Here is a 15,743-nt window from a genome sequence, read left to right as displayed (position 1 = left end):
TTGGTCGGCCCCTCTTCCTTTTGCCTTCCACTTTCCCCAGCATCATTCCCTTCTCCAGGCTTGGCTGTCTCCTCCTGATGTGGCATTCAAACGACTTCCACTTTCCCTCTTGTCTCCTTCCCTCCAATGAGCTTTAGTCGGGCTTTATTTCTTGGAGGATGGACTGGCTGGATCTTCTCGCAGTCCAAGGCACTCTCAGAACTTTCCTCCAACACCACAGCTCAAAAGCATCTATATATATATATAGGGTCTGGAGAATAACGATATAAAATAATATAATGTACATATATACACACACACATTATATTATTTTATATCATTATTGTTATATTATTAATATATTTATGTTATTTATTACAATATTATTACTATTGTATGTTACGTATTTTATTTTTATGTCCTTTATGATTACTTTAATGGCAATTATGATGCTGATTTCTCATTGCTGTGACCTTATAAACAGACAGGTCTCCGAAGGCAGGCCTGGGCCCACTTGGGTGTTTTGGACTACAACTCCCACAATTCCTAGCGGCCTCGGGCCCCTTCCTTTTCACCTCCAGCCGCCACGAGGAGTTGTGGGAGTTGAAGTCCAGCACACCCGGAGGGAGGGAGGGGGGGAGGGAGGCCCGGGCTTGCCCACACGAGTCTCCGGATCCGGGCGGCGTTACCTCCTGCTTCCCCTTCCCGCCGCCATTCCTCTCCGGAAGGGAGCGCGGCGTCCGCCCGGCTCGCTAGGAAGAGGAGGCCTCCCGCTCTCGCTGGACTTCCGCCCGGCCTCAAGATGGCGCCCGAAGGCCTTTCCTTCTTCCCTTCGCCCAGGCAGCGGGAGCCAATCAGGAGCCTCCGGGGCGGAGAGAGGGCGGGAGGGAGGGGGTGGCCTTGGAGCTTCGAGACGCGCATGCTCATTGGCCGCCGAGGGGGGAGAGTGGGGGCGGGGCCAGACCTGCCTCTCTTTCCCTCCACTGCACATGCGCACTGCGCCCACTCTGCAGCCAGAAGCAAAACACAAACCAAGTTCAAGGCTTGGCCTGATGCTCAATGTCCTTGGATCAGAAGCTGGTGTGGCTGCGAGGAGGAGGCCCTTCCTTCTGCATTGCAATATAATAATAATAATAATAATAATAGCATTAATTTTATTTAAATTATAAATAATAAATTATTTATTTTATTATAGTATTTTTATTTTATTTCACTTGTTATTTTTTATTGTATTTATTATTAATAATGAATTCAGAGAGACAGAGTTTTGGAGCACAACACTCCCGGCCTCACAATCGTGATAAAAAACGAAGTAGGGATTGTGGATGTTGCAATCCCAGGCGACAGCAAAATTGCAGAGAAACAACTGGAAAAGCTGACACGATATGAGGATTTAAAGATCGAACTGCAAAGACTCCGGCACATGCCAGGCACTGCACTGGGTGCAGTGCCTCAAGATCTTGGCCTGCACTTAAACACCATTGGCGCTGACAAAATTATATTGGTTTTACTGTAAGTGCATTGAGAGAAAAAGCATGACAATAATAATAATGATAATAATAATAATAGAAATGCTGACGCAATATGAAGATTTAAAGACTGAACTGCAAAGAGTCTGGCACAAGCCAGTCAAGGGGGTCCCAGTGGTGATGGGCACACTGGGTGCAGTGCCTCAAGACCTTGGCCAGCACTTGAACACAATCGGCGCTGCAGAAGGCCACCTTACTGGGATCTGCACGCATTATTCGCTGATACATCACATGGTCCCAGGCACTTGGGAAGGGTCTGACGTGTGATCCAATACAACAGCCAGCAGAGTGTCTGCTGTGGACTCATCTTGCTGTGTTGCAAATAATAATAATAATAATAATAACAACAACAACTTTATTTTTATACTCTGACTCCATCTCCCCGAAGGGCCTTGGGGCAGCATACAAGGGGACATGTTATAATAAGTATCAAAAAAACAAGCAACATCAATCAACATAAAATCAGGTGGTCTGTGGTTTGGTCTTCTCCGCACTCGCCTTCCGTAGACTCCACTTTGTGGCCCCGTTCCTGAAGGTTGGCTCTCCACTTCATGGGCCTGCTCAGCGCCTTCCAGGTCACCCAGTTTAATAATAATAATAATAATAATAATAATAATAATAATAATTCCTCACAAACCTGGATTTTCATAAATTCCTGGCTTGGGAAACAGCCAGAGGGATTGGCCCAACCTTCCTGTTCCCAGGGGTTATGGTGTTGCGGTTGAAATGAGGGAGAATACCAAGAGCGATCCTTTGTTTGAGGCAGAAGTTTATTTCCAGCAGAGACCCTGGCATGGAATCTCCTCCAAAAGCGAACCCGAGTGAGGATGAAAGCATTGACTTTCCCTTTTAGACATCTTCAGATTCAGGCAAACAAAGAAACATGCTCCTACATACATTGACATCACCACTACATCTCTTTAGCATCACAGAAATACCAAATTATATTTTTCTACATACATGAGGCATGTCTCAGCATTCAGCTACCGCAAGTTAGAGATACTAGGATTCAGCGTACACAGATCCGTCAAGGGACCTCCTTTTGACCTGTCGGGAGGGAGGGAGGGAGGCTCCTTACTTCTAGAAGTAAGAAGGTACGGCCTGTACCAAACTGTACCAGGACTCTGGGATGTATAGATAACACCCCCCCCCCCCACTTCTCCTTCAACACAGACCTCCTTCAGCATCCTTTTGTCCTGTCAACTTCCTAATACAGAGAGGACCTGGTTTTTCTTAGATTTCAGTGCTTCTAATGGATTTTCATGATTTCCTGGCTTGGGAAACAGCCAGAGGGATTGGCCCAACCTTCCTGTTCCCAGGGGTTATGTTGACTGTTTCCGAGTTACATTTTGATACAGTTCATAGAGGTTTACACAGTATATGTGTATATATACAGATACAGTACACGGAAAATTACACAGAATGCAGATTAACAGATTGGAAACAATAATGTCTTCGAGGGGGCGGAGTTGCCGTCGGTCCTTTCCTGATTTCCAATGCTTCAAAAGAGCAAAATTTTGGAAAACTATTTGTTAAAAAATATTAAAAATAATATATTTATTTCTGCGCCCTTGGAAGCGTGTAGGGGAAACATGGGCGGGGGGGGAGCCCCATGCGGGCCTAACACGCTAAGGGCTGGTCCCCTCCATGGAGGGGGGAGGAGGGGGCGCCGGGGGGGCCGGGGGGATGTGGTGGGTGTCGTAGCGACTGCTCTGGAAGGAGGAGGGCTCGGGGTCCGGGTGCTGTTCCTCCGAGGCGTTGTCCGTGGGGCCGTGCCTCCAGGCCTTGAAACTGCGCCAAAGAGAGAAGCGGCATTAGGACCCCAGGCTTGGAAGAGACCCCCAGAGACCATCCAGTCCACCCCCTTCTGCCCTTTTCCCAGAAGGTTGTTATTCCTTCCAGGTGAAGAGGTCTGACCATAGCGGCCTGACCTGTCCCGCCATCTAGACCTTAGACTCCAATGGATGCAGCCTTGAATCACATTGGCTTTCTTAGCTGCCGCATCGCAGCCTTGGCTCCCGTTCTGCCTGCGGCTGTGGGTTCGAGGCCCTGTCTCTTACCATTCGTAGACCACGGTGCTAAGGAGGCCGATGGTGACGACCCCGCAGAGGGAAGAGAGGATGACGGTAATGACAATCATGTCTCCTTCACGCCGTCCTGGCCACGTGTCAATCGTGTTCCACTGCATCGCTGAAAGGGATAATAGAGGGTGTGCTCACCTCTTTGCATTTTCCAACTGTCTTGCCTCCTCTTCATCGTGACTGGTTTGGAATATCACATTCATCTCTAGAGGATAATAGCTAATCCTTTCTATCTCTCGACCGCCCCCTTGTGGCTGCACCTGAGCACCACAAACATTCATCCCTAGAGATTAATAGCTAATCCTTTCTATCTCTCGACCGCCCCCTTGTGGCTGCACCTGAGCACCGCATACATTCATCCCTAGAGGCTAATAGCTAATCCTTTCTATCCCTAGAATGCCCCCTTGTGGTTGCACCTGAGCACTGCATACATTCATCCCGAGAGGCGAATAGCTAATCCTTTCTATCTCTCAGCCGCCCCCTTATGGTATGGATGCATCTGAGCACCGCATACATTCATCCCTAGAGATTAATAGCTAATCCTTTCTATCTCTAGACCGCCCCCTGTGGATGCATCTGAGCACCACAAACATACATCCCTAGAGGCTAATAGCTAATCCTTTCTATCTCTTGACCGCCCCCTTGTGGATGCACCTGAGCACAACATACATTCATTCCTAGAGGCTAATAGCTAATCCTTTCTATCTCTAGACTGTCCCCTTATGGATGTACATGAGCACTGCATACATTCATCCCTAGAGATTAATGGCTAATCCTTTCTATCCCTAGAATGCCCCCTTGTGGTTGCACCTGAGCACTGCATACATTCATCCCGAGAGGCGAATAGCTAATCCTTTCTATCTCTAGACCGCCCCCTGTGGACGCATCTGAGCACCACAAACATACACCCCTAGAGGCTAATAGCTAATCCTTTCTATCTCTTGACCGCCCCCTTGTGGTTGCACCTGAGCACTGCATACATTCATCCCTAGCGGCTAATCCTTTCCCTCCAACGTACGTTTCTCCAGTGTGATGGGGGCCGACCACCGGGTTTCCGCGACGGCTCCATTGGTGTCCATGGCCAGGAATTTCACCCTGGAGGGGAGACAAGAAGGCAGAGAGCGGAGCGAGTCAGGCCGGGCTTCCTCCTGCGGCCCTGGGGACGGGGACTCAATGGGGCCTGTGGCCGGCCTCGTCAGAAGCTCTGTTGGCCGTGAAGCAAGTGGCGTGTGTGTGTCTATATCCCTGTGGAATAATGTCCAGGGTGGGAGGAAGAAGGGGCCCTTGTCTGTTTGAGGCAAGTGTGAATGTTGCAATTAGCAAGCTTGTGTAGCCATGAAGTTTGCAGAGCCAATCAGTAAGGGTACATCTGCTTAGAGGCAGCCTGGCTGTTGTTGCCTGGAGGCACCCTCTGCTTGGGGGGTGTTAACCAGCACTGGAGTTGTTTTGTTGGAGGCTTTCATGGTTGGTGTGAGTTTTTTGGGCTGTATGGGCATGTTCCAGAAGCATTCTCTGCTAATGTTTTGCCTGCATCTGTGGCTAATGGCATCCTCAGTCTATCTATCCATCTATATCTGTCTCTGTGGTGGGAGAAAGACCCCTTACCGGAAGGGCCCCGAGGAGGGCAAGGGCCCGTTGCAGTGGGTGCGGCTGTCGTCGTTCTTGCAGTTGGACTCGTTCCCGACCCGGAGGACGCTGGTGGTGCGCTCTTTCTGGCAGGGGAAGCTGTCCAGCGTGGCCCGCATGGTCATGTAGGCGTAGGTGTTGTAGAGCTCCTCATAAGGCGGGACGTCCTTTGGCGTGGCCGGGTTCTTGAACTTGGAAGTGGCTGCGCGACCGAGAGAGAGAGAGAGAGAGAGAGAGAGAGAGAGAACAGGGGCTCAGCAACAAGGACAACAGAGGGAAGGAAGGAAGGTAGACACTGGAGGAAGGGAGGAAGGAGCAAAAGTAGGAAGGAAAGAAGTAGGAAAGAAGGAAGGAGAAAGAAGGAAGGAAAGAGAGAAAGGAAACAACGAAGGAAGGAGAAAAGCAGAAGAGAAGGAAGGAAAAAGAAAGAAATAGCAAAGAAGGAAGGAAAGCGAGAAAGGAAACAAGGAAGGAAGGAGAAAAGTGGAAGAGAAGGAAAAAGAAAGAAAGAAATAGGAAAGAAGGAAGGAGAAAGGCGGAATGGAAGGAAGAAAGAAGTAGGAAGGAAAGAAAGAAACTGGAGGAAGGAAGGAAGGAAGGAAGGAAGGAAGGAAGGAGCAAAAGTAGGAAGGAAAGAAATGAAATCAGGAAGGAAGAAGAAAGAAGGAAGGAAGTAAAGATAAAAAGGAAACAAGGAAGGAAGGAGAAAAGCAGAAGAGAAGAAAGGAAAAAGAAAGATCTAGGAAAGAAGGAAGGAAAGGAAGGAAGGAAACAATGAAGGAAGGAGAGAAGCAGAATAGAAGGAAGGAAAAAGAAAGAAATAGGAAAGAAGGAAGGAGAAAGGTGGACTAGAAGGAAGAAAAAAGTAGGAAGGAAGGAAGGAAAGAAAGAAACTGGAGGAAGGAAGGAAGGAAGGAAGGAAAGAGCAAGAAGTAGGAAGGAAAGATATGAAAACAGGAAGGAGAAAGAAGGAAGGAAAGAGAGAAAGGAAACAAGGAAGGAAGAAGAAAAGCGGAAGAGAAGGAAGGAAAAAGAAAAAAATAGGAAAGAAGGCTGGAAGAAGAAAGAAAGGAGGGAGAAATGCAGAAAGGAAGGAAGAAGATTTAAAAAAAGAAAGAAGAAAAGGAAGGAAGAAAAGGGAAGGGAAGGGGAAGGAAGGAAGGAAGGAAGGAAGGAAGGAAGGAAGGAGGGAGGGAGGGAGGGAGGGAGAGGGGAAGGGGAGGGAGGGAGGGAGGGAGGGAGGGAGGGAGGAAAGGAAAGGAAAGGAAAGGAAAAAAGAAGGATGGAAGGGAAGGGAAGGAGAAGGAAGAAAGGAAGAGGAAGGGAAGGAAGGAAGGAGAAGGGAAGGAAGGGAAGGAAAGGGAAGGAAAAAAGAAAGGGAAGGGGAAGGAAGAAAGGAAGGAGAAGGCGAAGGAAAGGAAGGAAGGAAGGGAAAGGGAAGGGAGGGAGGAAAGGAAAGGAACAAAAGGAAGGAAGGAAGGAAGGAAGGAAGGAAGGAAGGAAGGAAGGAAGGAAGGAAGGAAGGAAAGGAAAGGAAAGGAAAGGAAATGAAGGACCTGGGTGGAAAGAAGGCCCAAGGAAAGGGCACCAGGGGAGAAGGTGACAGGGGAATCGGGGCAGAAGGAGCCGTTGGGGTTCTCCTCACTCACCGTTGAGGAAGGTGACCACCAGCCAGATGTGGTCGGTGGCGTTGATGAACTGGTCGAAGACGCACCTGGGGGGCTCCAAGGCGAAGGTGCTGGCCGTGATCTTCCCGGCCATGGGCTGGTCCGTGACCCGAGGCGTGTAGGAGATGACCTCTGGAAAGGAAGCCCTGGTGAGAGCCCGGCCCCATCGCAAGACGTGGCCCCACAACAGGCCAGGCGGGCAAGCACCATGTTCACCTGGAGGATGCTACTAGGACTATGAGGGTGGGTGGCCATCAAGGTGGCCAACTGAAACATTCACCCTTGCCTCAGGCAAACAAGAGTTCCATCTCCCACCCTGGGCGCTATTCCACAGGGATCTTAAACCCACAGCAACCCAAGTCAATGAATTCTTCTTTCTTGCTTTCCTCCTTTTGGGAGGGAAAGAATATCATATACAGGTGCAGTTCCCACTGTGTCCACACGGCGGCAGCACAGAGGCGCCCTGCACAGCTCAAGGGCGCAGTTCCCCATTTGGCCACGTGAGGGCAGCAAAGAACTGCAGGTCAGACTCTCAAGGCAAGTGCAATATTCCTGTGTCCGCAAGAGGGCGGCAGAGGGACTGGCCATCAGGGCTTCACCTGAGAGACCAATCAGCCCAGTCCCTTTGCTGCCCTCCTGTGGACACAAGAATATTGCACTTATTGCAAATATATATATTGCAAATATAATTTCATTTATATATATATATTCCCCCTGGCTGAATAATATCTCAGGTGATATATATCTAAATTAGAATTAATAATTATATATATATATATATATATATATATATATATATATATAGACATAAATTCTAATTTATATAGGGAGGAATTTATATATATATATTTATATATATATATAAATTAGAATTAATAATAATAATAAAATCTTGGGAGTTGTAGTTTGGCATGGCATGTATTCTCCTGGTGTCTTTGGGATTGCTGCTCACCAAGCAATAGGAGCCCAAACATATACCGTATGTAATAATAATAATAACAACAACAACAACAACAACAACAACACTTTATTTATATTCCACCCTTCTCACCCCAAAGGGGACTCAGGGCGGATATATATTCATGTGTAAGTCTAGCAATATGAGTCAAAGATTAATATATGTCTAGAAATACGATCCAAACATCTACCAAATGTATAAATGGAAATGTTATTTTAAAATCTATCATATATATTCATGTAAAAGTCTGGAAATACAATCCAAAAATCTACTGTATATATACATGTGTATCTGGAAATATGATTTGAAAATCTACCGTATATATTCATGTATAAGTCTCGAAATACAATTCGAAAAATCTACGTTATATATTCCTGCATGACTCTAGAAATATGAGTCAAAGATTCATGTACAAGTCTAGAAATACAATTCACAAGTCTACCCAGAATACCCGTGCAGAAGTCTAGCCAGGTGAGCCCAAACATCCTCTCCCGTCTCCGTTCATACCTAAGTCGGCAGTTTGTGCCGCGGTCCGGCTGGCGACTCCCAGCAAGAGAAGCAGAAGCGGGACGGCCATCCTGGAGGGACGCGGGCTTCGTCCGTAAGAGCGAGGAGAGCGCCCGGGACCGCCGTTTTATCCCCTCGGCTGCTCGCATTCTTCCTCTCCTGCGTCAGCCCGGATCCTCACCCTGATATAACAAACCCGTTTGGCTCGCTTTGGGCAAACAACACAACACCCCCCCCCCCCCCCAAAAAAAGAAACACACGGTATTTTAGGTATTTATTTTTCACATCGTATTTCTTCACGTTTGCAAAAAAATATGCAGCGTATTTCTGCAGGTATTGTGGGAAAGGTATTGGGAAACGGCTGCTTTTGCGAGTTTGCTTTTGCCAAGATGGATAGAGAGATGGATGGATTGGTCTCGATCATATTTTTAATAGATGCATTTTGTAGAAAAACGTGTATTTTTAGCAGTGTCAGGAATAACATTATTATTATGCTATTATTAACATTATTATGTTGTTGTTGTTGACATGATCATTAACATTATTATTATTACTTATATAATGTGTTTTTAGCAGTGTCGGGAATAACATTATCATTAATGTCAAATTCCAAGAGAGGAGATTCCACCTGAACATGAGGAAGAACTTCCTGACTGTGAGAGCCATTCAGCAGTGGAACTCTCTGCCCCGGAGGGAGTGTGGTGGAGGCTCCTTCTTTGGAGGCTTTGAAGCAGAGGCTGGGTGGCCATCTGTCAGGGGTGATTTGAATGCAATATTCCTGCTTCTTGGCAGAATGGGGTTGGACTGGATGATGGCCCAGGAGGTCTCTCCCAACTCTTTGATTCTATGATTCTATGATTATGCTATTATTAACATTATTATGTTGTTATTATTATTGACATGATGATGATAATGATGATGATGATGATTATTATTATTATGTGTTTTGATTCATATTAGTACTAAAAGGAAAGTTATCCACCCCTCCTGCCGAACAAAGGCCTTTCCAAGCCACTTCAACAACCCTGGCGAGTTTTCCGGGCTGTATGAAGCAGAGGCCATCTGTCGGGAGGGATCGGGTGGTGTCTTCCTTTATGGCCGAAACGGGGTCAGGCTGGATGGCTTTTGAGATACTTTCCAACTCTAAGACTCAATAATAATAATAATAATAATAATAATAACAATAACAACAACAACAACAACAACAATAATAATACATTACACAGTCCTAGACGCTTGGAAAGTGTTTGACTTGTGATTGTGTGATACGAAATCCAGCATAGAGATCTCGTTTGCTGTGACATACTGTGCTTTTGTGTCAATAATAATAATAATAGATAATAATAGTAGTAGTAATTCTATCTTCTTGCCTGGGAAAAGGGGGTTGGACTGGATGGCCCTTGGGAGTCCCAACTACTACTAATAGTAGTAGTAGTACTAGTAGTAGTAGTAGTAATGATGATGATGATGATTACCTTTGTGGTCTCTTTCATCTCTAGGGTGTCAACAACAACAGTAGTAGTAGTAGTAGTAGTAATTCTATCTTCTTGCTTGGGAAAAGGGGGTTGGACTGGATGGTCCCTGGGAGTCCCTTCCAACTCTATGAGAATAATAATAATAATAATAATAATAACAACAACAACAACAACAACAACAACAACCTTTGGGGTCTCTTCCATCTCTAGGATAATAACAACAACAACCATAACAGATAATAATCGTAGTAGTAGTATTAGTAATTCTATTGGAGCCCCCGGTGGCGCAGTGGGTTAAAGCGCTGAGCTGCTGAGCTTGCTGACCGAAAGGTCACAGGTTCGAATCTAGGGAGCGGTATGAGTTTCCGCTACTAGCCCCAGCTCCTGCCAACCTAGCAGTTCGAAAACATGCAAATGTGAGTAGATCAACAGGTACCACTCCGGCGGGAAGGCAATGGTGTCCATGCAGTCATGCTGACCACATCACCTTAGAGGTGTCTACGGACAACGCTGGCTCTTCGGCTTAGAAATGGAGGCGAGCACCAAAGTTCCAGAGTCGGACACAATTGGACTTCATGTCAGGGGAAAAACTTTACCTGTACCTTTAGTAATTCTATCTTCCTGCCTGGCAGGAAAGGGGTGGACTGGATGGCCTTTGGGGTCTCTCCCATCTCTATTAGTCTAATAATATAATGATGATGACAATAATAATAATCATCACAGATAATAAAGGATATTTATTTATGTATTTACGACATTGATAGGCCGCCCTCCTCACCCCAAAGAAGACTCAGAGCGGCTTACAAGTAATATGTAAATGCAATATATTATATTATTACCATAGCACAATATTAGTATTATGTATTACTACAAAGTGTAATAGTGTAATAGCAATTCTATCTTCCTGTCTTGCAGAAGGGGGGTGGACTGGGTGGCCTCTGGGGGTCCCGTCCAGGCCTAGGATCCTGGGATCCCCTACTGGTCAGCAGGGACTGGGGCATACTGGGAGAAGCGAGAAGGAACTGGAAAATATTGCAAGGCTCAGACCCGCAGCACAGGTTCCGACGGGGAATGCGGCCCAGCTGGTCCGGCCAGGCGAGCGGGTCGGTGGAAGGGAAAGAAAGGCTTATCTCCCAAATAAGAAGGCCTTAAAGGGTCAAAACCGGACCCACCACGTTCCATTGGAGGGAACACAAAGAGACTACGCGTCTACTATTCGTATTATAATGTATTATTATGAATTATTATTATTATTATTATTATTATTATTATTATTATTATTATTTTACTATTATTATGTTTATTTACACACAAAGAGCAATGTGTTGTTGAAGGCTTTCCTGGTTGGTATCAATGGGTTGCTGTGAGTTTTCCGGGCTGTCTGGCCAGAAGCATTCTCTCCTGACGTTTCACCCACATCTATGGCTAAAGGCATCCCCAGAGGTTGTGAGGAAAGTAAATAAGTTGGGTTTATCTATATTCCTGTGGAATGATGTTCAGGGTGGGAGAAAGAACTCTTGTCTGTGAATGTTGCTATTGGCCAGGCTGTCTGGCCAGAAGCATTCTCTCCTGACATTTCACCCACATCTATGGCATCCTCAGAGGTTGTGAGGTCAGTTGAAAGAAAAGCAAGTGGGGTTTATATATATCCCTGTGGAATTATGTCCAGAGTGGGAGAAAGAACTCTTGTCTGTGAATGTTGTTATTAGCCAGGCTGTCTGGGTAGTAGCATTCTCTCCTGACGTTTCACCCACATCTATGGCTAAAGGCATCCCCAGAGGTTGTGAGGAAAGTAAACAAGTGGGGTTTATCTATATCCCTGTGGAATGATGTCCAGAGTGGGAGAAAGAACTCTTGTCTGTAAATGTTGCTATTGGCCAGGCTGTCTGGCCAGAAGCATTCTCTCCTGACGTTTCACCCACATCTGTGGCATCCCCAGAGGTTGTGAGGTCAGTTGAAAGTAAGCAAGTGGGGTTTATCTATATCCCTGTGGAATGATGTCCAGGGTGGGAGAAAGAACTCTTGTCTGTGAATGTTGCTATTGGCCACCTTGATTACCATTGAATTGCCATTTATTATTATTATTATTATTATTATTATTATTGTGTGTGTTTATTTATACCCCGCCTTCTAAAGGTTGTTGGGGGACAGGAGAATTCCAGGCAAGAATCAACCAGGGCCAGCTAATGCCTCCCAACCAAGGAGTTCCCCCAGGCAGGAAGCAGCCAGGCTTTGAAGCTGCAAGGCCATTCAATGCTAATCAAGGTGGCCAACTGAAACATTGACAGGCAAACAAGAGTTCAATCTCCCACCCTGGACGTTATTCCACAGGGATATAAAACCCACAGCAACCCAAGTCAATGTATTCTTCCTTGCTTTCCTCCTTTTGGGAGGAAAATATCATATACAGTTGCAGTTTCCACCTTGTCCACACGGCGGCAGCACAGAGGCGCCCTGCACAGTTCAAGGGCGCAGTTTCCCATTTGGCCACGTGAGGGCAGCAAAGAACTACAGGTCAGACTCTCGAGGCAAGTGCAATATTCTTGTGGCCACAAGAGGGCGGCAGAGGGACCACTTGAGAGATCAATCAGCCAGGGGGAATTATCACTATTATTAATTAATTTATTTATTATATTTGTAATTATTTCTTATTTCAAGCACTTTTACCCCGCCCTTCTCAACCCCTGGGTAGGGAGGATGGGACTCAGGGCGTCCTATATAATCCTATATATTATTAGGATTAAAATAATAATACAATCCTGGGAGACGTAGTTTGGCATGGCTCCAGCACTACCTGGTCCGTACCCTGGTTGAACTAGACCTCCCAAGATCCCATCGCCAAACTCGATGTCCCAAGGCTGAGGGCTGAGGCCTTTCATTAGGCTGTTTGCAATGGAAATCTGTATTTCTACCAACAAGGCAAGAAAGAAGGAGGGAGAGGAAGAGAAGGGAGGGAGGAAAGGAAAGAAGGAAGGAAGGAAAAGAGGGAGAGAGAATGAAGGAAAAAAAGGAAAAGAGAAAGGAAAGAGGAAAGAAAAAAGAAAAGGAAGGAAGGAAGGAAGGAAAGGGAGAATGAGGGAAGAGAAGGACGAAAGAAAGATAGAAGGAAGGAAAGTAGGAAGGAAGGAGAAAAAGAGAAGAGAGAGAGGAAAGAAAAGAAGGAAGGAAGGAGAGAGAATGAAGGAAAGGAGGAAAAGAGGGAGGAAGGAAGGAAGGAAGGAAGGAAGGAAGGAAGGAAGGAAAGAAAAAAGAAAAAGAAGGAAGGAAAGGGAGAATGAGAGGGAAGAGAGGGAGGAAAGAAAGATAGAAGGAAGGAGAAAAAGAAAGGGAATGAGAGAGAAAAGGAAGGAAGGAAGGAAGGAAGGAAGGAAGGGAAAGAGGGAGGGAGAAAGGAAGGAAGGAGAGAAAGAGAGGGAGGAAAGAAAAGAAGAAAGGAGGGAAGGAGAGAAAGGGGGAATGAGAGAGAGAATAGAGGGAGGAAAGGAAAGAAAGAAGGAAATAAAGAAGGAAGAAAGGAAAGAAAGAAAGAAAGGGGGAATGAAAGGGAAGAGTGGGAGGAAAGATAGAAGGAAGAGAGGAAAAGAGGGAGAAAGAATGAAGGAAAAAAGGGAAAGAGGGAGAAAGGAAAGAAGGTACGAAAAAAGAAAAAGGAAGGAAAGGGAGAATGAGAGGAAGAGAGGGAGGAAAGAAAAGAAGGAAGGGAGGAGAAAAAGAAAGGGAATGAGAGAGAAAAGGAAGGAAGGAGAGAAAGAGAAGAGAGGGAGGAAAGAAAAGAAGGAAGGAAGGGAAATAGGGAGAGAGAAGGGAGGGAAGGAGAGAAAGGGGGAATGAGAGAGAGAATAGAGGGAGGAAAGGAAAGAAAGAAGGAAAGTAGGAAATAAAGAAGGAAGGAAGGAAGGAAGGAAGGAAGGAGAGATAGAAAGGGGGAATGAAAGGGAAGAGTGGGAGGAAGCAGAGAGGGGAAAAAAGGCAAGAAAAAAGGAAGAATGGAAAGAAGGAAGGAAGGAAGGAAGGAAGGAAGGAAGGAAGGAAGGAAGGAAGGAGAGAAAGAAAGGGGGGAATGAGAGAGAGGAGGAAAGAAGGAAGGAAAGACCTCCAGAATAGTTAAGGGGGAGGCAGTGGGCGGGGCCATGCAAATTCCACACCAGTGGAGAGAGAAGGAAACACTGGGATACCTGTGGTGGAGGAAACACACAAAATCTCGGGTGGGATTGTCCCCGAATGCAAGCCTTCCCTCGGGCGGAGGGCACGGGCAGGGCTCTCGGGCACGTTCACGGCGCACACTAGAACCAATCAATCAATCAATTAACCAATCAATCAATCAGTCGACACAGCGAGGAAAGTAATGTCAGTCCTGTTTATTCCCATTGCACCGAAGCACAAACGTTCCAAGCTGTTACGTATTCACTGAACAGAGAGCGGGACGTGTCTCTTGTCTTTCTTCGTTCCGTGTCAAATGTCTCTTTTCTTCCTTTCTTCCTTTCTTCCTTTCTTTCTTTCTTTCTTTCTTTCTTCCTTCGTTTCGTGTCAGTGTCGACAGAATAGTGTTGCGATGCGTATACAAGGATAATACAAAAGAGGAGAAGCCGCCTCCCGGTCGGGGCTTCAAAAGGGGGCCCCCACCTGAAGGGATTAGCAAAGGGATACACGTGTGTGCGTGCATGCGTGTGTGTGTGCAAGCGAACACGCAACGCACTTAATGATTAATCAAAGCCGCCGTCGTCAAACGTAGAGCGAGAGGAGGAAGGCCAGGCCGGGACGCCCCAGCAGAAGAGAGAGAGCGAGCGCGCGTGGCCGCGGATCCCGGTTGGCGGGATTAGAAATACAGCTGGAACGAGAGAACGAGAGAACGAGAGAGAGACGGATGAGTGTCAGCATCACTATTCTCAATACAGGGGATAACCCCCCCCCCCCCGCCGCCCAAGTGTGGGCCTGCCAAATAAGACCCCTCTAGGCATTGCCTAGGTCCTCCAACATGACTCTATGGTCCTCTCTCAGAAAGAAGGAAGGAAATGAAGGGAGGAAAGAAGGAAGGAAGAAGGGAAGGATGGAAAGGAGAAAGGAAGTAAAGAAGGAAGGAAGGAAGGAAGGAAGAAAAGAAAGAACGAACGAAGGAAGGAAATGAAGGGAGGGAGGGAAGAAAGAAGGATGGATAGAAAGGAGGAAAGAAGGAAGGAAGGAAGGAAAGAATGAAGGAAATGAAGGAAGTGAGGAAAGAAAGAAAGAAGGAAGGGAGGATGGAAAGGAGGAAGGAAGGATGGAAAGGAGAAAGTAAGAAGGGAGGAAGGAAGGAAGAAAGAAGGAAGGAACAGGAAAGAAGGAAAGAAGAAAGGAACGAAGAAGAAAGGAATGAAGAAGAAAGGGAGGAGGAGGAGGAGGAGGAGGAGGAGGAGGGGGAGAAGAGGAAGAAGAAGAAGAAGAAGAAGAAGAACTTAATTTTTCTCCCCCTGCCCCCACCTCCCCGAAGGGACTCGGGGCGGCCCAAGCCCAGGCAGAATACAATTTAAAAAAACAAAACAACAAAAAACAATTAAGACAGCATGAAAGCAACGAAAAACAACATAACAATAATATCTAGCAACAACAATAACAGCAGACTCGTTTTGGAGGGGGGGAGGGGGAGGAAGGACCACTACGTGAACCGGTTGAAGGATAAGGGGTTTAGTAAGGAGGGTGACAATGTATTAAAACATAGGAAAAATCATGGAAACAGAGCAAATTAACAGCATCAGTTAGTATAGTACAGGAAGGAAGGAAGGAAGGAAGGAAGGAAGGAAGGAAGGAAGGAAGGAAGGAAGGAAGGAGGAAGGAGGAAGTAGGAAGGAAGGAAGGAAGAAGGAAGGAGGAAGGAAGGAAGGGAAAGGTAGGAAGGACGGAAGGAAGGAAGAAAGGAAGAAGGAGGGAAGGAAGGAAGGAAGGAA

General features: G+C 46.4%; 2 protein-coding genes and 1 pseudogene across 6 annotated transcripts in view; all 3 read right to left on the bottom strand.

Moving 5' to 3' along the window:
• The window catches only part of LOC132763266 (zinc finger protein 850-like), a 54,511-nt pseudogene extending 53,743 nt beyond the window's left edge, over positions 1–768 (bottom strand).
• Positions 769–2,260: 1,492 nt separating this feature from the next.
• Positions 2,261–8,432, bottom strand: LOC132763803 (uroplakin-3b-like). The gene is made up of 6 exons (XM_060757632.2): positions 8,348–8,432; positions 6,865–7,014; positions 5,195–5,417; positions 4,608–4,684; positions 3,569–3,698; positions 2,261–3,299 (listed from the first exon to the last, which is right to left on the bottom strand). The coding sequence occupies exons 1-6, from the start codon at positions 8,415–8,417 to the stop codon at positions 3,137–3,139; spliced, it is 813 nt and encodes a 270-aa protein (XP_060613615.2). The 5' UTR covers positions 8,418–8,432; the 3' UTR covers positions 2,261–3,136.
• A 5,733-nt stretch (positions 8,433–14,165) lies between these two features.
• Positions 14,166–15,743, bottom strand: part of LOC132763267 (aldehyde dehydrogenase family 3 member A2-like) — a 31,587-nt gene continuing 30,009 nt past the window's right edge. For all 5 annotated transcript variants that reach the window (XM_067472259.1, XM_067472263.1, XM_067472260.1 and 2 more), the window contains one exon: positions 14,166–14,650. Coding sequence is in view for 1 of the 5 variants with exons in the window: in XM_067472263.1 (XP_067328364.1) it covers positions 14,639–14,650 (12 nt within the window). In the remaining 4 variants the exon portion in view is untranslated. The remainder of the gene's footprint in view (positions 14,651–15,743) is intronic.

The sequence above is a fragment of the Anolis sagrei genome, chromosome 12, assembly GCF_037176765.1.
Source record: "Anolis sagrei isolate rAnoSag1 chromosome 12, rAnoSag1.mat, whole genome shotgun sequence".
NCBI lineage: Eukaryota > Metazoa > Chordata > Lepidosauria > Squamata > Dactyloidae > Anolis > Anolis sagrei.
This window is presented reverse-complemented; position numbering and strand designations above follow the sequence as displayed.

Coding starts and splice junctions, on each gene's coding strand:
- LOC132763803 (XM_060757632.2), bottom strand. CDS start 8,417: ATGGCCGTCCCGCTTCTGCTTCTCTTGCTGGGAGTCGCCAGCCGGACC. Junction 7,015..8,347: donor GGCACAAACTGCCGACTTAG/GTATGAACGGAG, acceptor CTTCCTTTCCAG/AGGTCATCTCCTACACGCCT. Junction 4,685..5,194: donor CCCTCCTCGGGGCCCTTCCG/GTAAGGGGTCTT, acceptor TCTCCCCTCCAG/GGTGAAATTCCTGGCCATGG.